We start from the raw sequence: 22,557 nt of genomic DNA, 5'->3' as shown, positions 1-22,557 counted from the left end.
AATAGAGTTAAAGACATGCGTGATCACAGGCAGCAAGACTGTGTGAAAGCATCTGTGGAAATATTGAGAAGAAGTATCTCAATGCTTCACACTGCCATGTACACAACAATCAAACACCCAACCAGTGAGGTGGCACAAGCGTCAAAAAAATACATCCTCCAACTAGTGGACTCCACTATAAATGATATCATAATGGCGCTCAAGGGTAACTATCAATGCAGGTCCAAAGGCTCATTTGGATATTATACAGAGAGACGGATCAGATTGTTGAAATCTCTGTCTGATCCAGCATTCAACTGGTATAAAGACAGTAATTTTGATGTTGTGTTGCGAGATTTGGTATTCCATAGCATGGATATCGCAAATTCCCTTCAGAGAGAAATTAGGTCTTGTGTGACTGCAAACTGTAAACATATCCTGCAACTGTGGACAGAGATACAGCAGATGAGACAGATAAATATAAATTGCACAGATAAGCAGAAGCCAAAAGATCATCAGGAGAAGTTGCGTATCTCTTTAATGATACAAATCCATGAGCTGGATGAGGCAGTGGTAAAAGCAACTCTATATCAGGTAATTGATACCTTTGTCTTAGAATCAAGTCCTCTAGAGCAGCTGGTAAACACTGTACATAACTTCTTTGAAGCTGATCTAGAGGATGGCTTGAACATGGATCCTATCCAAACTTTATTTAAAACTTTCATATCCCATGCAGATAGGATGGCTAAAGTAGCCAGCTTTGTCTCAGCTTTAGCTACTGATGAAAAGAGTCTTGAGGGTGTGGAAAACTCCATTTCTTGCCTTATGAGATTAAAGGATGGAGTCCTACCACTTTTGCTGGAGCTTGAGAGAGATTCTGTACTGTACCATGGGGCTTTACATAAACTGATCAGTTTGCATCAGAAATGGGAGGAAGAAACAGAACAACTGCTGAATGCATTCTACAATGTCATAAATGTAAAGGATTTCATACACCTCTCTATTCTAGAAATGAAGCACGATTTGGATAGGTGTCATGAGGCCCATAAATCCCAGAACCACCACATTTTGAGCAAACATTTAAGACTTCTGATTGGTCGAATGAGCCAGATAGTTCAGTCTGTAAGAAGATGTGTAGATAAAAGTGATGATCCCATATACCGTAATGGATTACTAGTACTTATTAAGCAAGCTGAAAAATCTCTAGCTGAAGTCACAGGGCATGCAACAGAGATATTTAACACCAACTTTCAAGAGGAAGCATTCCCTTTGTTGACCAACAGCATCCTGGTCTCTATAAAGAACTTTGATGTTCTTCTTGAGGGTTTAGACGGTCTACAACACCCAGACCTGCTTAGTCCTCTGAGAGAAGGGGCTCGGCAGGTGACCACTACCCCACCAGTCCCTTACTCTGAAGAGCCAAAGAAGACAACAAATGATCAGGCCAAAATAGAGACTTTAGATAATAGAGATAAAAAGGAAGATTTGGAAGTAGAGCTTAAAGCAACACTTCCAGAAAAGAAAAATCCTGAACTTACCACAGTGCATCAGCCTGAAACCAGAAAGGTAAAGAAGCCATTATTTATAGACTCAAAGTCTGTCCAAATATCTCACAGTTCTGATTTGTTGCCTCTCTTATATGAAGTGATTAGCATGAGTAAAGATAAAAACGTTGAAGCTTTAAACATAGCTTGCACACGGATTATGGAATTTTCCACTTGTTATACCCAGGCTATGAAGGAGGCTGCCTGTATTGTAGAGGAAAATAATAATCATGAAATGGAAACGCTTCGGTCTGAGCTAGTTACTCTGACCCCATTGCTTGTTCAGGCAGCACAGGAAACAGCCATGAGCTCAGTCAAGATCATAGATACTGTCTATAAACATAGTGTTCAGTTTTCTGACCTTCTTAAAAGCACACACAATATTCTGCTGCCAGTAACTGGCATGTGGTACCATGCCATCAAAGCAATGATACATAGCCATACAGCAAACATGGTGGACAACTGTATCCAAGAGCTCACGGAAGTCATGTGTTTGTGTTCAGACACAGTTGAACTTGTGACATTAACTGATATTAAAGTGAGGAGCAGCGAGAGTAATGACAGCATAACATTTCTATTAAGCAAGCTCCAAAAAGCCCAAACTAATACAAAGAATCTTGCAGACCTCCTGGTCTCCAAAGCAAGCCAGTCTGATGCTGAAGAATATGATGGACCTTGCATCCTCTGGGCATTATCCATACAAGTTCTGCTGACCACACTGGATAGGATTTTGGGAACAGGTACCATTCATGGAAGGGGACAGTTGAGCCAGCATCAGATGACACCCAAAAAATGGTTTGCAGCAATGTCTGAAAACTCACTTCGAATCCAAGAGGCGGCAAGGCTGTCTTCATTAAACTGTACAGACAGCTGTAAAACCAAACTCTTGAAAGAACGAGATGATGTGAAAGCGCTCAGTGAGGCCTATTTACAAGCCACAGATGACCTTGGTACTCTATCCAGGTCAGGTGTCCTGAGACTTGCAAGAACAGAGCTTCTACAGAGACAGCTTCAGATAAAAATGAAATCCCTTTGTGGTATCCTGAGCAAAGTTAATGAGGAGTATGTAACAGCAATTCAAAACATTGTCTCTCTGGCTTGTATAAAAAAATGTTCAGAGGAAGCTGACAAAATCCACACACAGTTTGATGCAAGTGCTGAAGTTTTGCTGATGAATGTTAAAAGCGCAACAGAATCTGTCCAAGAATGTTTAAACTTTATGAGAGACCCAAGAGAGAGGTCCAATCTGAGATTTATTAGCGACCATTTGTCATTTCAGATGTCAGAAATAGTAAGTAGGGCAAAGATAATGATGGAGACGCGGACTATTTCTGAGACTTTAAGCATTGACATTCAGACACAGTGCTGGTCAGCAAAAGCACATTACCTAGTAGAAGAGCTTTACAAAGTAGATGGAATTTTTCCCATCATAAAAGAACAGATCAAACTTGGTTTGCAGGGCAAAGCATACAATGGAGTTCTGCAGACTAATATGAAACAAAGCTCTATCAAAGAGAACACAAAACCTCCTAGTCAAGTCATCGTTGAAAAAAAAAAAGCAAACCCTGTAAACATTCCTCCGATGAACCACCAAGAATCAATAATGGTAACAAATTATTCAACAATGCTATGAGTGACATCACAAATTGATTTATTCTCTATTTTCAAGATTCATGTAGACATTAAACATTCATGTATTACATTGGACCTGTTATCACAGAATAGTGTTAGAGTGCCAGTGTTCAGCTCTCTGGATCCATCACTGGCCTACACTTCACTCTTCCTGAAACAAGAAGCAGAAAGGTGGGATGTTCGTGGAAATCAGATTGTCAAGGTGACCAGAGAAATGGCTGATAAAATCTATGATATGACACAATACTTAAAAAGGAAAGGACCAATTCAGGTAAAAAAAAAAAAAATCTTAAATTAGTAATAGCAATTAGTACTAATATTAAAAACTGATATTTCATTTTTATTCAATGACTTTCATTTTATTTCCAGAGTAAAGATGCCTTTGTATCTTCAGCTAAAGATTTAGTTTTGAGCTGCCAGACTGTCACACATTTTGTGAAGGTAATAGCTGAGCATTGCCTGGATCAACAGTCTAATAAGGAGCTGTGCATCATAGCAGAGCGGATTGTTACCATTACTAACCAGCTCACCATTATTTCCAGGTGAGGTTTATCAACACAAAATCATTACCTACACTGACTCCACAAGTCATAATACATTTCTACTGGCAATAGAACATACACTAGGTTAAATGTCTCTACATTAGAAGCTCCTGACTAGCTAATTGTCATAACTGGGATATCATAGGGACTGCAATATTTAAGGCCCTTCCTTTAGAGCCAGTGATTTTTTTGCCTGATAAACCATTGAAAAATCTAAAAAATACTTAGAAGCAATTTTCAAAGATCTGAAGGTACCATGAATAGGAGTACCAAACAACTGTAGGCAAACAGAAAAAATAATGGACCACAATGTCACTGCATCATTTATTAAAGAGTCACAAATAAACTCTTAGGAATAAACAAACTCGGTTCAACCCCAAAACAATGACAGGAGATGGAGGACCAAAGTAAACGTACCAAAGTCTTAAATTGGTTTGAAAATCTGTTGGACAAGCAACAACCGCTGTGAAAACTGTGAAAACTACAATACCTTAGCTGGGGCATCTCTGCCTAAGGTATCAAAAATGTCCCCTATCAAAACTATGTATTTCTCACTCCTCTTTTACTTAATTATACAAACTTGTAATACTGTGATATTCACCATCAGAGTACTAATTACTGACAAATTCTAAGAAATAAAGCAATTATTTAAAAACAGAAGAATGATCCAACATCCTGCACTCTGCAGTCACACTGAACAAGCCCTTGCCCAATCAAGCAACCCTGCAAACCTGACTAAATCAAGTTTTATCTGGAGAAAGGGGCAAAAATTGTTAGACACTTGTAGAAGGCTCCAACAATTATTTCATTTAAATTAAGCAATTGCAAGGTAACACCACCAAATACCAAGTATGTACATTTTTGACCCATCTGATAATAGAAAATAAAAGCTGTAACATCCTAACTGAACACACATAAAGTATGATGCGTATGAAGTTGTGTAAGACTGAATGTCCTTTGTCTAGGTGAAAGTAAATTTTTGGCCTCAGCTGTATACAGGTTAAGGTACTTTCGTACTACACTTGCATTTCAACACTGTACCATTCTACAAGATATTAACCATTAATTAAACAGGACAATATATCATGTGACCCAAGGGGTGCATGGTGTCTCTCCAGTGTTAACGCAGTGACTCCTGCGTGCAAGTCCTCTGATGAAATCCTGGTGAAAAATGCCCAGAATTTGCTTCAGACAGTTATCCAAGGGGTTCGAGCTGCAGAAACCGCATGCATAAAGGTAAGATTATATCAACGTAAGGTACTCTAATAATATTCTCTTAAAATAAGTACAATTGGGTTTTTACTCCAAAAGTCAACTCCAAAATAATTGGCACCCACCAGTATGTAAAAAAAAATAAGAAAAAGATCTAGTCAAACAGCTGAAGATATTTACCCATGAAAAAGAGGGATGCTTTACAAGTGCATGACGATATGTGGTATCAGGAAAGATATTTTAGCCCAAAATCTTTTTGCCTGGAGGATAACAAATGCATAAAGGGGATCAATCAATTTAATAATTGCTAATAGCCCACCAAACCCAATGTTTCAGTCTTCAGATTTGAATTTGATTATATATTTATATATTTTTTTCTCTTTCTTCTGTTTCCATGCTTCTGTAAAGCTGCTTTGAGACAATGGGAATTGTTAAAAGCGCTATACAAATAAACTAAATTTGAATTTGTTTCCACAAACTCACTTTTATTGTATTTGCTTTTTTTAAACATAGATTTACAGTTTAAAAGCTTCAGATAACATTCATTTCAACTGTCCCAGAATGGGGATTTCCCTGCTACAGACTTTAACTGTGACGGCCTGTTGTTTCTAGATGAGCTGGCTTGGGTATTTCAAAAAAGTGATCGCCTGGGATGTTCATGTGCAACAGTCCGTAGAGGTTACACAGAATGGTCTGAAATGTCAATTGATTTCCATTCTTGTCAGACAAAAGAAATTGAAGAATGCAAATTAGGCACCTGGAAAATGACCAGGTTTCTTGTTTTGGTGAACGTTTGTTGATACATCATAGCCTTACTTTCAGCTTAAACCTGTCTCGCCATTCTCCTTCGATCCTTCTCATCAACAAGAAAGCTCTTGGTTTCGAAGGGTGTTTTTTTAGCACCATTTAGCGTAACCTCTACGATCTTTTGTTCCTGAAAATTCAGGAAATGAGCAGTTTCTGTAATACTCAAGAGCCTATCTCGCACCACTAACCATGCAACAAAGTTACTGACATCCCATTGTTTTCCCATTCTGAAGTGAAAATTAAGTGAAGCTTTTGCTTCCACATTATCGGCTGATTGGATTAATGTGCAGGTATACAGGTTGGAAAGTGGAACCTGGGTGTATAAAATTGAATACACTGAAAACATGACATTATTTTGCATTTTCTGTAGTATGAATTTGGTTTAGACAATTAAATGCAATGACTTTCCATGTTCTTTTCAATGTCGAAGGGACTGAGACAACCTGAGCCCAATTCTGATGCAGCAAAGGCAGCTTCCCTGTGCATACAGTGGAAAAAGAACCTCCTCATCCATCGGACACAAGAACAGCTGAACCCGGAGACTGATGACCTGGGTCTCCGCAAGACTTCTCAACAGCATGCAACACCAAGCCTTGCACCACCCATCAGCGTACTTGAAAGATATAAATAAAGCTTCTGTGACAAACAAACACCTACCCTAGATAAAAAAGCAAAGATTGTGGTGTACAACTATGTGAAAAGTCACAGCATTTGCAATTTATTTAAGACATTATAAAAGTAATGTGATGGACAATCTTTCAGTGTCCTTTTTCACACAGGTAACCAAAACAATTCAGTACAAATATATGGAAAAACACATAAAACAATAAAACCGTTAATTGAAATGTTGTCCATAAAATAAAGTGCTACAAGATTTCATAAACTCCACCGTACAGAAAAAAAAGTATTCTCTAGATGAAATTTGGTCTTTCATTTTCCTTGCTAGAGATGTATCTTCAGCACAAACTATCACAAATGATTGAAAAGTAATCTAGTCACAGTACATTAGCCACGTGATCACATATACTTTTAAATAATTAAGCTTAGCACAATTGTACACTTTTATATAATACATAGATCTAAGATATTTAACTGGTATTCTTTAAGTACCACTATACAATATTTTTAACCACACATTTCTCCTCAAACAGTGTCTGTATTAATAAGTATAGATCTTCAAACACATTTATTCAGAGTAAAGCTTACAGACTTACACTTGTCAGTATGCTGATTCTTGATGCTAGTATACTCTGATGACTGACGACATTATGTAATGTTAGCTGGTCATGTGACTTTGTGAAGTGTATGTACAAATCAAAGATAAATAAATATGACATGCATACAGTGGTGTGTGAATTCCTAACAGAGACTGACTGGTCTCAATAAGGGAGTGTTTACTGACAGAATGGTGAGGCTGTGGGGTCAAAGGTTTTAAATACATCCCTTAATGGCCTGTCCTTTTTTTCCACTTCTTTGTCATCATCTGGCTCTTCCTCCTGGGCTCCAGTAGTCTGTCCAGTAGGCCTGCTCGGTCGGCTGTCTACGTAAGCTGGTCGTATGAGCGCCGCCAGTTGCTGGATTGGAAGGTTGTGCATGGCGGGTGCTGCTGCACGCACAGGGGAGCAAAAAGGAGCTGCCATCGCTATAGGCATGATCTGGCCCGGCTGAGAACCGTTGGTCTGGTTTTCTGAGACTTCAGATGAGTCTTCACTCTTCTTTTCAGTCACCACTGGTGAAGGCACCTGTGGCAGTGGAAGGGTCTCCGATATACCTGTTTGCTTTAGGATGCCTGCATTTTTCAGGAGTTCCTCTGGTTCCTGTTTTGGCAAAAGCAAGGTGTGGTTACGTGGATCATACAAGCTAATGCCCCCAAGCAGTGTGGTAGGGCTTTCCAATCCGCTACCTGTGGAAGATGCCAAACGAGGGGCATATGGGGGCAGTTTCTCTGAATCAGACCTAGCTGAAGTGGCAGAATGACGAGACGCAGCTCGCTGTAATCTTGGATCAGAAACCCCTGCACCAGAGGAACTTTCTCTCTTGACAGGCAGCTTTGAGTCTAGGCTCCCAGGCCGATTTATCCTGGCCTCTCCAACTTTATGAGTTCGGGGATCTGTTGGTTTCTCAGGGTTAAGTCGAGGCTGCAGAGTCCTGCCATGAGGGATGCTTTGCACATCCACATCTTCTCTGAGGCGTGCCAGGCGTGGATCTGGAGTAGTCGGCGCAGAGGATGGATGGTCTGAAGAGGTTGAGAGGTTGCGGTTCATCTGGGCATCTGCGATGAGAGGAGGCAGAGGAAGATTTATAGAGGGCTCCTGTTTGGGAATTAGCAGTGGAATGAGATCCTCAGGTGCCCACACTACACTGTGAGCGAAGGCTGGGCGCTGAAGGAGGATATCCACACGGATGTGACTAAACTGTTTAACTTGGCAGCGAGGGTCACGCAGCATAGCTCCAGGACTTGGATCAAGTGGAATTAGGGCAGCTCGTTCCCTCAGCTCTCGCTCGCCCTCCTCATCCTCTTCCACGGCAGAAGGCTTCTGAGCTACAGAGGTGCTAGTGTGTGGGTGGTGGTGTGGAACTGCCTTCGAGTTCATAGGTTCTATAGGCTTAGCCTTGTGGGTATCTCTGGCTAATCTGGGGTCAATTACAGTTTCCGGTTCTCTCCTGCAGTCTGGACCGTGCTGCCGAGGGTCAGCCAGAGCCCTTTCCTTGTGAAGCCTGGGGTCATTCAAGGGGACCAACATTCCAGACTGCTGAAGCTTAGACTGTTGGGACTGTTGCATCTGCAATATTTCATTCTGCTTTTTTAGAGTGTTTAAGATGGCTGTTACACTGCTGCCATCCTCATCATCACTAGAATACCAATTTGTGGTTTCGTCTGAAACAAGGAATACATTTTTACAGATGAAATATATGCTCAGATTGTATATGTTAATAAACAGTTATATTCACACAGCACATTTCACTTCTGACCTTTGTCTCTGCTGACTGGTGTGGAGTCCTGTCCATCAGTTCTGTGGGAGTCAGAGTCCTGTTGATTTTGATTCAGGTGTAAAAGCAAAGCTTTCTGAACAGCTGGCAACATGTCCTGCATGCCACTATGGGACTCGCCACTGCCTCCCTCGCCACTGCCTTTCCCTTCTTCTAGAAACACGAGAACATTTGGAGCACTGTAAATGAGGGGTTCAGTAAACTCTTTCAATCAGAAGTAAAATTATACTAGCCCCTTGTGATTAAAGCACAGTTTAAATGTTATAGTGCGGCAAATAAGTATTTGATACTTATCACCAGGGTTTTTCCTAAATTGAAATTTTTTAGGCGGCCGCCAAAACGATTTTTTGTTCCGCCAAAGCCTTATTTGATCTGTAATTGGGATTTGTGAGTGAAGCAGGCTACTGACAGAGAGAACGAGCACAGTGACCCCCCACCCCCCACCCCCGCGTGGGCACTCTCCATCTTTAGAAAATTTAGCCTTAATAATCCACAGTATGTATAGTCCTACTGTATGACAATGTGTAGTAAATTACCTATAAAATCATTTAGTTTAAAGTTAGACTGGAGTGAGATGAAACTAGATCTAGATGAAACTAGATGAAGCACAAAGCAAGCTGTTGCTAGCTAGCTGCTAATTTTATATGGTAAAAAATTACACTATTACACCTTTAAACGCTAGGTTTTTAATGCTACTTTTTAATTGATCTGATTATTACTAAAATGAAAAAAGGACCAACATTTAGAAGTATGCTGCAAGATGGCTGTGGATGGGCCCGCATCAGGATGAACTCGACTACAGAGATCTTGTAAAAAGGTTCTACAGTGTTACTAAAAAGAGATGAGTTAAATGTTCATCTGAAGGCTGTTATATTTGTAAATAAATTGTGATACCTTTGACATTTCAAATATACTTTGGTATCGATGATGTTTACATGTAAAATAAGTTGTAATCGCTTTCTTTCACTATCTAGCCTGACAGTGATCGTTTTTTCATGAATAAATAGGATAAGAAAAAAATCACAAACCGTTTCATTGTAAAGTATTTACTTTAAATGTAACATTTATTGTCAATATTGGGCTTGCGGATCATGTGGGTACTAGGGTACTCTTTGCTGTGTGTGGATGACCATGTCGGTCAGCCACCACCAAAGACCAATTTTGACCCAGGAAAAACCCTGTACACTGCAGATTTTTCAAGTTTTCCCACTTACAACGAATGGAGAGATCTGTAATTTTCATCATAGGTACACCTCAACTGTGAGAGAGAATCTAAAAAAAAATCCAGAAAATCACATTGTATGATTTTTAAATAATTAATTTTAATTTCATTGCATGAAATATGTTTTTGACCAGGAAGAATTCTGGCTCTCACAGACCTGTTAGTTTGTCTTTAAAAAGCCCTCCTGTCCTCCACTTATCACCTGTATTAATTGCACCTGTTTGAACTGGTTACCTGTATAATAGACACCTGCACACTCAGTCAATCAGATTCCAATCTCTCCACTATTGGGGCTCCATGCAAGATCTCGATCAATGATCCTGAGAAAGGTGAGGGATCAGAATAGAACTACACAGGAGGACCTGGGGTCTCATTTAAAAAACTGTGCATAGGATCCCTACTAAAAGTTTACGTACGCCCAAAAGCCAAAAATGGCGTACGCCAAAAAAAATTCCGATTTATAAAACCGTGCTTACACACTCCTCTAAGCAATGTTCCCTTTATAAATCACAGATCACCCGCAGATGTGCGTACGTGAACCAGCCTCAAATCCCGCCCTGTACACGCCCATTTTTAACCATAAATAGTCAATGCAAATCACTGCGCGGGCACGAGAGTGGACCTCGTTATAATGAATTTTCTCTGCGCTCTGTGGGTTTAAAAATGGGTTGAGGAGCCAGCGTCTCAGGGGGGTAGCCACTGTCGCCTGCAGGTTATAATTATATTAAAAACAAAATTGTTACAGTTTCTACTTTTTAATATTGTTAAACTCACCAAGAAGCCAGCCATCACGTACTGCGCCTGCATTTAGTCTGTTCCCTACACTGTTATGTGTCAAGATAAAGGAATCATATGTTTAACCAGGCCAGCGTGGCACAATGTTTGTGAGGGTCATGTTGGAGTCACATATGATTTGCACATTAATAGAATGCACATGCTTTCTATTAACATAAGCAAATTCATTTTCAGATGGTGCCCTTATAGCAACATGAGCGCAGTCAATTGCGCCGATTACATTTGGGAAACCAGACATTGCTGCAAATTGCATTTTAATTTCGGCCTGTTCTCGCACAGTGTAGGGGAACCTGACGTATCGACTACCCATATTAAGTATACCATTCAAAACGACAGATATTATGGCACTCAGGGACGGCTGTGATATACCAGACCTATAGGGTGAGATGATAGATTCCAATAGAATTATTTCATATACAAAAAGGTCTTAGAGACAAAGTTGAGGATTACTTATAGTTTTTTTTTATATATAAATAATTTACCTGAGTGGTGAGGACTTGTATTTGGACTGGGATGGCATGGTTCCGGCGTGTTGCCCTCTTTAATACTGGACCCAATTCAGCACATAGATCTAGGAGCACAGCTCTAGGGAATCTAATGGGCCAGGAAATCATCATGGTCCCTGAAATCTCGTTCTCTCCTTATTCTGCCATTGGTGTAATCCTCCAACAGTGCCATCATGAAGCATTACATACCCGGGTCACCGGAGGATTTATATGTTTCTAGCAATTAGACTGACCATTAACACCTTGACAAAATCACAGGATTAATTTGTGGGCGAAAATTTAAGATGAAAATGTTATAGTGAACACATACTTCTTCATGACAGTTTTGTAATGAACACCGTAATAGTTAGGACCGATGATGAGTAGCAATTGTGCTTCATGACTGTATTTGCAGACTTTGACATTTTATGATATATGTACCTTTAGGAAAATATTTTGTTTTTACACTGTGCTCTGCAGTTCTCTAATAAAAGGGTATTTCATGCTATTCTGTATCACATGTAGTCACGCCATCTCCTCCTGCACTCCCATTGTGGACAATGTGACTGTAAGGCAGCGCTGATTATTCATTCATTCATTCATCCTCTACCGCTTATCCGAACTACTCGGGTCACGGGGAGCCTGTGCCTATCCTCAGGCGTCATTGGGCATCAAGGCAGGATACACCCTGGACGGAGTAGCGCTGATTATTATTATTATTATTTTATTTTTAATACACTTTGAATTACGTTTGGATTTTACTAGATGTATAAAGCCTAAAACAATTGGCACAAATAACACTGTTGGATTTAATCCTCATGATAATGTGGATATAACGTATGAAATGGAGTGAAAATTAAATGTCATTAATTCTTATAATCGTTCTTCTCACATTTATTATCTACAATCTAACTTCAGTTCACGACCTCACCATCTGTGTCGCCAATTCCCTTTATCTCCAGAATGTGCGTACGCACTTCTCAAAGTTTGCTTAAAGGTGCGCACATTCTCCCGTCAAGTTAGTTTTTTTATAGATCACAACCTTTGCGCGAAAACTGAGCTTTATAAATGAGACCCCTGGTCAATGAACTGAAAGAGCTGGGACCACAGTCTCAACGTTACCATTAGTAACACACTACAGCATCATGGATTAAAATCCTGCAGCGCGCACAAGGTCCACATGCTAAAGCCAGCACATGTCCAGGCCCGACTGAAGTTTGCCAAAGACCATCTGGATGAGCCAGAGGAGGCATGGGAGAAGGTCATTTGGTCAGATGAGACCAAAATAGAACCTTTTGGTATAAACACCACTCGCTGTGTTTGAAGGAAGAAGAAGGAGGAGTACAATCCCAAGAACATCATCCCAACGGTGAAGCATGGGGATGGAAACATTGTGCTTTGGGGTGCACAGGACGACTGCACAGTATTGAGGGGAGGATGGATGGAGCCATGTATCGCGGGATTTTGGGAAACAACCTCCTTCCCTCAGTAAGAGCATTGAAGATGGGTCATGGCTGGGTTTTCCAGCATGACAATGACCCCAAACACACAGCCAGGGCAATTAAAGAGTGGCACCGTAAGAAGCATTTCAAGGTCCTGGAGTGGCCTAGGCAGTCTCCAGACCTGAACCCAATAGAAAATCTATGGAGGGAGCTGAAACTCTGCATTGCCCAGCGACAGCCCAAAAACCTGAAAGATCTGGAGACTTGTATGTAGGGGCAAAAATCCCTGCTGCAGTGTATGCAAACCTGGTCAAGAACTACAGGAAATGTCTGATGTCTGTAATTGTAAACAAAGGTTTCTGTACCAAATATTCTTATATTTTTTATACAATAAAATCTTTTATTATATTTTTATATTGTATCAAATCGTCGCTGTCAGGCGGAATCCTCGTATCTCCAAAACTAAAATGCCGTACCTTATCTGCAGTGCACAGGGTTTAGTCCGCGTTGCAGTGGATTGTCTTGCGCTAAATTCCTGTCCTCAGACGAGCACCAGAACTAGCGGGGGTCAAGATTTTTTTTCTTTGAGCTCAGTGTTTTGAAGACATTTACCTCAGAAGACGTGTTGATTCGTTGCGACTCTTCTTGAGGAGAAATATGCCGCGAAGCTCTCCGCGAATGAGGAAGAGGTGGATAGTTGAAGTGTCCAATGGAGTTATGAGATTTGCGCTCAAGCTATTTTCAAGACTTTAGATTGGTTAATAACTTGTAAAAATAACAGACCCACGTGGGGACTGACCAATAGCATCAATATGTGAAAAAATATGAAATTGACCAAATTTGGACATACGAGGTTTCCGCACGACAGCGACGACATACTTATTTCATACAATAATATCATATAATGGGATTTTCTTTTTTTTAGATTCTGTCTCACAGTTGAGGTGTCCCGACGATGAAAATGACAGATCTCTCCATTCTTTGTAAGTGGAAAAACTTGAAAAATCAGCAGTGTATAAAACACTTATTTGCCTCACCTTATTACAATTGTAAAATGGAAGTATAACTGAAAATTAATCAGAAGAATGTTTTCATATCTCGTTAAAACATCTCACTACTGATTCTATCGTATATCAGTTTATAAAAAAGCTTTGGGCTAAACCATGTTCTGAGTATTACTACAAAACACTGGTAAATGGTTCATGCACAGTATCATTTAATAGTGTGTGAATCAAAGTGCATTATGTGCTCAATAAATACTGTGGCTACTGAGACAAATCAGGTCAGTTCCTCTTAATGTTATTTTTCGTTCAAAGCAACAATACTGTAGCAGACTGTCCTCTGCTACAAAGTACATAGAAAATGACAACTAAATATGCTTGACCGGAGCTGCATTGCGATTATACATTAGCAAGCTATTACATATGTACGTCTGAAAGTTCTTAGCATAGAATGATGCTCACTAAGAAATTAACATGCAATTGTTAACATGGAAGAGGCTCTTCTCTTAAGAAAATATATTGTCTTAAGATGAATATGACTTTTAAAGCAACAGTTCAACCAGAAATGGTTCTCTCAGCTGAACCATCCGAACTCAGTCATCAATCATTAGCTTTTTCCTTTTAATTTCCTTACCAGCTCTTTAAAATGCTCAAATCTGTCTGGTCTGTGCAGCATTATTGTATAAAAGAGAAGCATGGACAGTATCTCCAGCTGCAAATCACAGGTATAGATTAATATACTCTTTCCAAACTGTTATGGTTGCTATAGTAACAATATCATTGTTACTATTACAATACAGTAAAACATTGTGCATTCAAAGATTCGCTAAATTTTCATTGAACCTTATTAATTTGAATTTGCGATTTTTTTCACAGATCAGCTAAATTTGCGAATTCCTCAAAAAACCCTGCAGAAGTGTTTATGTTTAATTTTTTAAATAATTTATAAGTTTTCATGTTTTTAAGTGTAAAATCGCTAAGAAAATTTTGTTAATAAAAATTTGATTGTTTTTTTGGGGGAAAGTTAAAGACATACAAGAAATCAGTTAAGCAATTCCTTCAAAAAATCTTTACTTCACGCTACCAGCTTTCCTTGTTGCTGATTTGATCTTATCTTTGAAAAACGTGCAATAACAGAAATTTTGAAATACGTGCAATATACATCTTTTTATACATTTTGTTTTGTACATACTGTATATTATATTGTATTATGTCTCCATTCTTTATATATATATATATATATATATATATATATATATATATATGGCTGCTGTGGGATGAATAAAGGTATATCTTATCTTATTGGTTTTAGTTCTGATGCTTTGTGTACTAGTGTATGAGTGAAGCCGCGGTCCATCCTCCCGCATCTCAGTTCAACAAGCATGCACCGTACAAGTGTGATAAGTATTTTAGTTCTTATTACCTTGGTTTTTACTTAATTCTAAAAACCCTCAAGATGCCTAAACTTTCCGTGCATTCTAAGGCTTCTAGCAGTGTTCCTAACCGTCAGAAAAAGGTGATGACACTACAGGAAAAATCTTTAGATTTGTTGAAATTTTTACAACTTATTTCTCTGTACGTCTTTATGTAATTTTAAATTGATTGAACATCTGGGATTTGGTTATATTTAGGGGTTAAACTCAGTGGTCACTTAGTAAAGAGTTTAACTACCTTATTTATTAGTTTATTATAGCCTAGATCAATCATTAGACTTAGTATTTTGCTGCTAATTTTCCTGACGTACAATACAAAAGTGTATATTAAATTTAGTATTAATTTCCAGAAAATAGCCTATAATTAAAATTACATTTTTAGCTTTTTATTGGTTTTCCTTGCCAAAAAGAGCACAGTCATCAGCATCAATCACATGTTACTCATGGCTGAAAGATGATTACTTTCTAAAAAAAATTGAGAAATGTGTGTAAAAAGCAAAGCATGTTTTATTCCTACCTGCTAAAGCAAGTGGCTGGACACTGAACAAGTTTTTGAAAAACTCTGAAGGCATCCGACTCATAGCTTGAAAAGGTGTGTTCATCTGTCCGCCAGCCAAGGACTTGAAGTGTGCCCCCTGCTGGTTCATCTGAGGATTTGTATTCTGATGGAAGACTGGGGGCTGACCTTGCAGTCCCGGGGGTGGCATGGGAAGGCCTTGGCCAAAGCCCTGTGGTGGTGCTTGTATTGGAGGGCTCTGGGGAACACCTGTCCCTGGGAAGTGAAGAGCAGGACCACCCATGGATCCAGGAGAGCCTGGGGGTGGTAATATAGAATGACTGTGGCCAGGGGACATCATACTTCCAGTCTCCATGTCCTCCTGAGCAGAACCTCCGCTACCCTGAAACTGTCCAGATGGGGGAGAGGTGCTATTGTAGAAATTGGGCCTGAAATTTGAATAACCATCACAAAAAAACATAATTAATAACAACAACATGTTTCCAAGGTTTTAAAATGATCTCCACCTTGGGGATCAACAGATCATTCTAATTTATCACATAGAAAATAAAAAGGACCTTAGCGCAATTTTCTGTGCCAGGTCCACAGTTGGCTGGACTTTGATTTCAAATAAAGAGGGGATCTTCTTGCTGCCATCTTGGGGACTCCCTGAACCAGGTGTTGGTAAGAGTCCTACACCAGGAGGTGGCTTAGGTAAAGGAACAATGCCCTGCTTCCTCAGGTCCAACAGCTCCAGCTCTTCGTCATTAGCATGATCCTCATCTGTGTTCAGAATCTGAAAACGTAAAAGTACACAAAGTACAGGAGTAACGTGAACGATCAGTCATTTTAAAGATTAAGTAAAGAGTCAGATGCACAATCAGTGCAAACGCATAAGCTCGTACCTTGTCTAATAACTCTTTTGTCACCTCAGTTAAAGGGTCATGAGAGAATTTGCAGTGGTCTCCTTGGTAGCACTTTGCTCCAGTGTGGAAGAACTTACAGGGATATTCATGTGAAATACTGTGTAAAGGCTCAATACGAAAAAAGAAAAAAGGCACATCTTTTTTATGACGTTTATTTCAATAACCTGAAAACAATTTACACTAAATGAATAGTTCTTTTGATGTTTTTAAGGATATTGTGCATATAGATGCAGTTCTCTCCTTTAGTGCAGTATCCCTGGACATAGAACTTGCAAAGTTCTTTCTTCTTCTCTGGGATTACGTTGTCATGTTCAAACTTGCATTGATCCCCCTGTAAGAAAGATCAAAGATCAAGATCACAGTCCGTACCAAATAAAACCCAAGTCAGACAACATGCCATGCACATCACAAAGATGTAAAATGCAAAAGACTTACTTTAATGCACCTGCCCTCAATGAAATATTTACAGATGTTTCTTCCGTTGTGCTCAACCGTGTGCTGATTGATGAACTCCTGACTCATGATTGGACGTTTTTTCTGGAAACACTGCTGGCTTTGGCCTTCCTGGAGGATCAAGAATGGTATTTAAACACAGTTGCTGAATATAAAATGCTAACAAAACGTCATTAGAGAGCCTCACCCCTATAGCTCCTCCTCCACATTCTCCTGGCTCTCCACCTCTTCCCCGACCACGGCCCCAATTTTTGCCCTTCAGTTTCTTGTTCTTGTTTAGCACACCACGGCCCCTGCCTAAACTTCCTCCACCACGTCCTCGACCCCGGGGGCCACTAACTAAACCAGGTGAGTGAGAAAAAAAATGCAACCAATGAAAATAAAACCGATGGGACAAAAAGCAATAACGTCCCATCACCCTGGCTTACTATTATTAGATATTCAGTATAACTTAAAGGCATTCATAAGACAGACCAAAACAAAATAGACAATTAAACTGTGAAAACGGTGAAAGAGATAAGACACTGAAAGTGAAATCAAAAGATGAGCAGAACATTTGATCTCTCACATACATTGCCCTCCTTTTGTGCTGGACTTTGTCCCCTGTTCTTTAGATGGTACTGCTTTGCTGATCTCTTTGGCTTGTTTGTATTTGGAAAGCTCCTCACAGAAGTCGTCCTGCTCTTCGTCATAGTCATATTTCTCTTCACTCTCACTGTTTTTGCACTGTGATGTTCTCTGTGCTTTTCCATGACCTCCACTAGGTTCGTGTTCACGCTAGAAACCAAGAGGTACAACAACGGAGTGATTAGACAGGGGACAAAGACGGAAATTGCCTTTTATCTCTAAATCTAATAACTGACTTATGAGTGAAACTGAAATTTACCTGTGCAAACCGACCGTCGTAATCCCGGTAAGAGATTTTGCTCTTTTTGATCTTGTGTCTGTCTTGATGCTCGTGATCGGTATTGTAACTGTCAGAACTAGAGCCACTAGATGGCGAGTGGTGCTGAGACACAGCAATAAAAAATAAGCAATCAGAAAAGTTTCAGAAGCAACACTTTCACAAAGACAGAATGTGATTTTAAAGGAAGAAGTTAGGAATATACCTTCTGCCTCTCCCTCCGCCTTCTTTTTGACTTGTGTTTCTCTTTGATTTTCCTGTGTCTCTTATGAGTGTGCCGGTGCGATTTGTCATCTTTCTCACGCACTTTTTCCTTCTCTTTGTCTAAAACTTCGGGATCCGCCTTGGGTTCCTTTTCTTCTTCAATCCCTATCCCCTCATCATCGATTTCTCCATCCTCCAATTCACCGTCCTCCCTTTAAAAATTAAATTCCGGGTCAGACAAATAATACACATGGATGTACATTCCAGCAAACTACTAGGGTGCCAATACAACACTATAAAATTATAAGAACTGCTCCAAAATTAACAAAAATGCAATGTACCACTTAACACAAGAACTTTTAAAGCATTATCACAAACCATAATATCTTCTAACACATTCTTAAATTGTCAACATGACAGTGCTGGAAGCCGTGTGTCTTGGAGGAAATAGCTCAGCTTTAACTGAGTGTCCAAAATGAAAGTCATCTGGCAGACTGTGGCCCAGATGCAAACCCAGCAATGTTTTTCAGCAGACTGAACTCAGCACTTGAAAATACTGTATCATGACTCAAACAAAATCAGAGAGAGAATAAAATTTGCAGCCTCCAATCCCAAAACACATACTATATGGCCAAAGGTTTTTGGACAACTGATCTAAATGCGTTTTGAACATCCCTTTCCAACATTAGTCCCCTCTTAACAGTAATAATAAGCTCTATTCCTCTGAGAAGGCTTTCCACTAGATGTTAGTATATGGCTGGGAGGGGAGATATGTGATCATTCAGCTACAAGAGCATTAGTGAGATCTGACAATGATGTTGAGTGTAGAGGTCTGGGGTGTTCAGTTCAAATGTGTTCAGTGGGGATGAGGTCAGGACTCATCCCCACTCGTCTCAGGTGCAGACCACTGAAGTTGTTCCACACTGACCGTGCTCCCACCAACTGACATTCAGATTTTTTTTTTTTTTACCCATCCCTGGCCAGATTTTGGAGGAAACAAAACAACATGACTAAAGAAAGCAGGAAAGAAAGAAGGATATGTCTTGCATCTGTGTCTGCAGTCTGTGCCACAAGTCTCAATTTTGAAATGTCTTATCTATACAAAACTGGATTATTACAAATTATTAGAAAAAAAATCTGTGTCAAAGTACAAGTAAATGCTAGTATTTCTTTTACTCTTATTTCTAGCTTTTAGGAAACAAGATTTTAGATTTATTTGGCTTTGTAAAGATATTTCCAGTGACAACTGGAAAGCGAAGACATTAACAACAAAGGGAGGTGTTGATGTGTATTGTGGTTGTACTGAATGCCAGCAGAACCACCAGCTTTCACTCTCACTCAAATTTTAGTTGAATGACATCCAACACACATAGCATTATGTAATAGATAATGGAATTATTACTGGCTAAATAATTCATATAAAAGAAAAAAAACAAACACACATGGTGCCCCAAGAGACCTCTAGAGATATGGCAAGCACACCACATTAAACACTGTTGCCAAAGGGAGCCAACGTTGGGAGGGACGGCACTGGGTGCATATACAAACTAACGGAAATCATCGCAACTGATTTAGACTGTGGAGAACATTAAGAACATGCTTCCAATAATTTGATCAAATTATTATTAAATCTGGTTTAGTTTTCTATGGAGGAATAATCATGCAATTATTCCTGATGTATTTTAATCTCACCCAAACAGTCATGTCACCAGCGAGGAAATATTCACTAATTAACTTAGTTTTGCTGAAGAATTTTTTTTATTATTATTTGCGTCTTTTTAGACCATTAATGCTGTCAACTGTTTAAAGTGTTTAAGGTGTAGGACCACCTCACATATATCTAGTCCAAATTGACATGGTAGTAAAAGAACTGTATTACATCTTCTGATGAACGAGTGGTTGTGATTTTTCCTTCAGTATGGAGACACTGCAGGAAACTGGATTTTCTATCATATCCTGCCAAAACCAAATCAAAGCCAAGTCGTGTCAGGGTTTTAAAAAAAACAGGACTTAATGATATTTTAGAGAAGCAACTAATAGAAGAAATGCTTCTTGGGGACTTACAGGCATGTTATTGAGTTCCTAGGACAGGTAGGACCTACAGACCTGTAATCAAGCACAACCTGCATGGCCACAAGCACTATAATAGAAGGTTATCTCATTACTAAAGTGAAAGCGAGCAGTTTACTTCAACACTATGTGTTCATAGTATAAACAAATCATTCAGTGTAACCTTTATACATACATGGTAACAATGCCCCAATCTCTGTGATTTATTCAGAGATCATTTCTCCCATTCTTAGTTATTGCCTAAGGTTTTAGCAACATAAATCCAGAAAGCTTCTCTCATCTAAAGAGTTACTTCAGAATCTCCTGTATTAACAGGTGTTTACCAGAGATGGGAGACTTGAGTCATATGACTTGACTCGAGTCAGACTTAAGTCACAAATTTGAGACTTGAGATTTGCTTGACAAATATTAAAAAAAGACTCGACTTGACTTTGACATTGATGACTTGAGACTTGCACGTGTGTGACTTACTCCATCCCACCTCTGGTGCTTACATATTCTTCATAAAATAAATGAACAAAACATAAACAGGCCCAGCATTCCTCTGATTATTCTAAGACACATGATACACATTCATCATCATCTACACATTAAAATCATTATCATTAAAGGCACAGCATTAGTCTGCCTTATATAGAAAACTCCTACAAGTCTTTTTTCCTGCAGGAGAGGGCGGTCCTGGAAAAAAAAAATAAAAAAGAGAAAAAAGGAGGCGGGGCAAATCTGAGCCAAGGCACGTCAGTGGGCGGGGCTTCCCGTACGTCATCAAAATATTTAAACAGCTTCGAAGCAGCTCGTAGCAACACACTGTAACGAGCAGTTTACTAAACAGCTCCTGCTCTGGAGGTTAAGTGGCAGCACAAAGTCGTTATAAATGAAGGGAAAGCAATGACGAGCAGGGAGGGAACACACTAGGTTTGATAAAGTGACAGTTGTGCTAGAATAATGAAAGTGCATGCAACAAAAGATGGACTTTTTTTTTCCAGGCCTGTTTTGCAACGAGCTACGAAAATCAAGCCAATGCCCTAAAACGTTGGAAAACTCGAGTGAAATGAAAACAGCCATTGAATAAAATGTAGAAATAAAAATCCTGCACAGAAGCAGATAAGAACGTTACTCGACCTTTCATCCCCTGCCAGCTCAGAGTCTGTCATGTTTTTGTCAAGGACGGGGTTTAGGGGACAGGAGAAGAGGCTCACAAAAGCCATGATGGTTACAAACGGATTCTCCCCAACAAGACTGAGATGATTCAGTCACTCATGGAGACGTTGGTTTGTTGTGAGAGATGATGACGGATTGTATTAGCTAGTCTGAAGAGAACACTCACGGATACACGTCTCTACACTGAGACGGTTAACAGACATTATCCTCTCTCATGTCAATGATGATATGTTTACGCTGTAAACACAGCTTTGATACCGCAGGTTTGCTAAAAAACGTCCCGTCGGCTGACAGCTGTCTTGGTGCGATACTGCAGGCGGAGTGTTGGAACAGAGATTGTTATGATTTTTTCGATGCAGTCAGTATCTCCTTCAGACATGGCGCCCGTTAAGAGTTTTCGCAAAATGGCTGCGAAGACGGTGAACAAGAAGAAAGGTCCCGCCCATTTAGTAGGGGTTTAACCAATCGGAATCCGGGCTTGTTGCAGCGGATCCGGAACACTCGTTTGATTGGTCAGAATACTGGCGCCCAGGAGATTGTCACCATTTTAACTCATATTATTGGTTTTCAAGGCTGTCACAAAAAAAAAAAACGCGCTTATACCTGGAACAGAAACCTGTCGATATCGATAGGCAGCCGAGCGCATAGAATCTGCGTCTTATCCTGTTTCAGACGTGTTTTCATGCTTTATAAAACGTGTTTTATTTTTAGACTTGAAATTGTTCTGTAGCAAGTAGTTTTTTGACATGTCCTTGTATCAGCAGTGACTGACTTTTCGGCACTAGGTGGCGCTCGTTTCACACAATGTGGACAAATGCAAGTGACCAATCATTTAAACCTGCAGTTGGTCTGTTATAATAAAAGGTCGCTAATTATAGCCCAGATTTATCACTTTATTATGAACAAATCATATGTAACAAATTATTAAATTCATTAAGATTTCGAGCAGCAGCATGTTTACAGCTTCTCCACAGTATTAATGTAGGAATCTATACCTCATCTCTACAATCGTATACAAAGGTTTAGGAACCCCTGACAATTTCCATGATTTTTTTTAAATTTATAAATATTTGGGTGTTTGGATCAGCAATTTCATTTTGATCTCAAATAACTGAAGGACACACTAATATTTCAGTTGTGAAATGAGGTTTATTGGATTAACAGAAAATGCACAATATGCATCAAAATGAAATTAGACAGGTGCATAAATTTGGGCACCCCAACAGGAAAAAAAAAAACCCTCACATCAGTATTTAGT

The 22,557-nt window shown here is 39.5% G+C and overlaps 1 protein-coding gene across 1 annotated transcript; it reads right to left on the bottom strand.

Annotated features, from left to right (window-relative positions):
• Nucleotides 1-6,407: 6,407 nt before the first annotated feature.
• On the bottom strand, nt 6,408-21,735 carry LOC132847049 (zinc finger CCCH domain-containing protein 6). Its single transcript, XM_060871953.1, has 12 exons — nt 21,261-21,735; nt 18,070-18,280; nt 17,847-17,969; nt 17,533-17,737; nt 17,148-17,299; nt 16,943-17,071; nt 16,724-16,838; nt 16,487-16,596; nt 16,160-16,377; nt 15,603-16,030; nt 8,690-8,860; nt 6,408-8,594 (listed from the first exon to the last, which is right to left on the bottom strand). The coding sequence occupies exons 1-12, from the start codon at nt 21,344-21,346 to the stop codon at nt 7,111-7,113; spliced, it is 3,432 nt and encodes a 1,143-aa protein (XP_060727936.1). The 5' UTR covers nt 21,347-21,735; the 3' UTR covers nt 6,408-7,110.
• Between the last annotated feature and the right edge of the window lie 822 nt (nt 21,736-22,557).

The sequence above is a fragment of the Tachysurus vachellii genome, chromosome 6 (assembly GCF_030014155.1).
Source record: "Tachysurus vachellii isolate PV-2020 chromosome 6, HZAU_Pvac_v1, whole genome shotgun sequence".
In the NCBI taxonomy this organism is placed as follows: domain Eukaryota; kingdom Metazoa; phylum Chordata; class Actinopteri; order Siluriformes; family Bagridae; genus Tachysurus; species Tachysurus vachellii.
The sequence above is the reverse complement of the archived record's forward strand: the minus strand, read 5'-3'. Positions and strand labels throughout refer to the sequence as shown.

Bases quoted from the DNA above. Each gene is read 5' to 3' on its own strand.
- LOC132847049 (XM_060871953.1), bottom strand. From the start codon at position 21,346: ATGGCTTTTGTGAGCCTCTTCTCCTGTCCCCTAAACCCCGTCCTTGAC. The intron at 17,300-17,532 runs GTATGTGAGAGA...CACCTGGTTTAG, and splicing joins CAGCACAAAAGGAGGGCAAT to TTAGTGGCCCCCGGGGTCGA. The intron at 16,378-16,486 runs GTACGAGCTTAT...TTACGTTTTCAG, and splicing joins CAAAAGAGTTATTAGACAAG to ATTCTGAACACAGATGAGGA.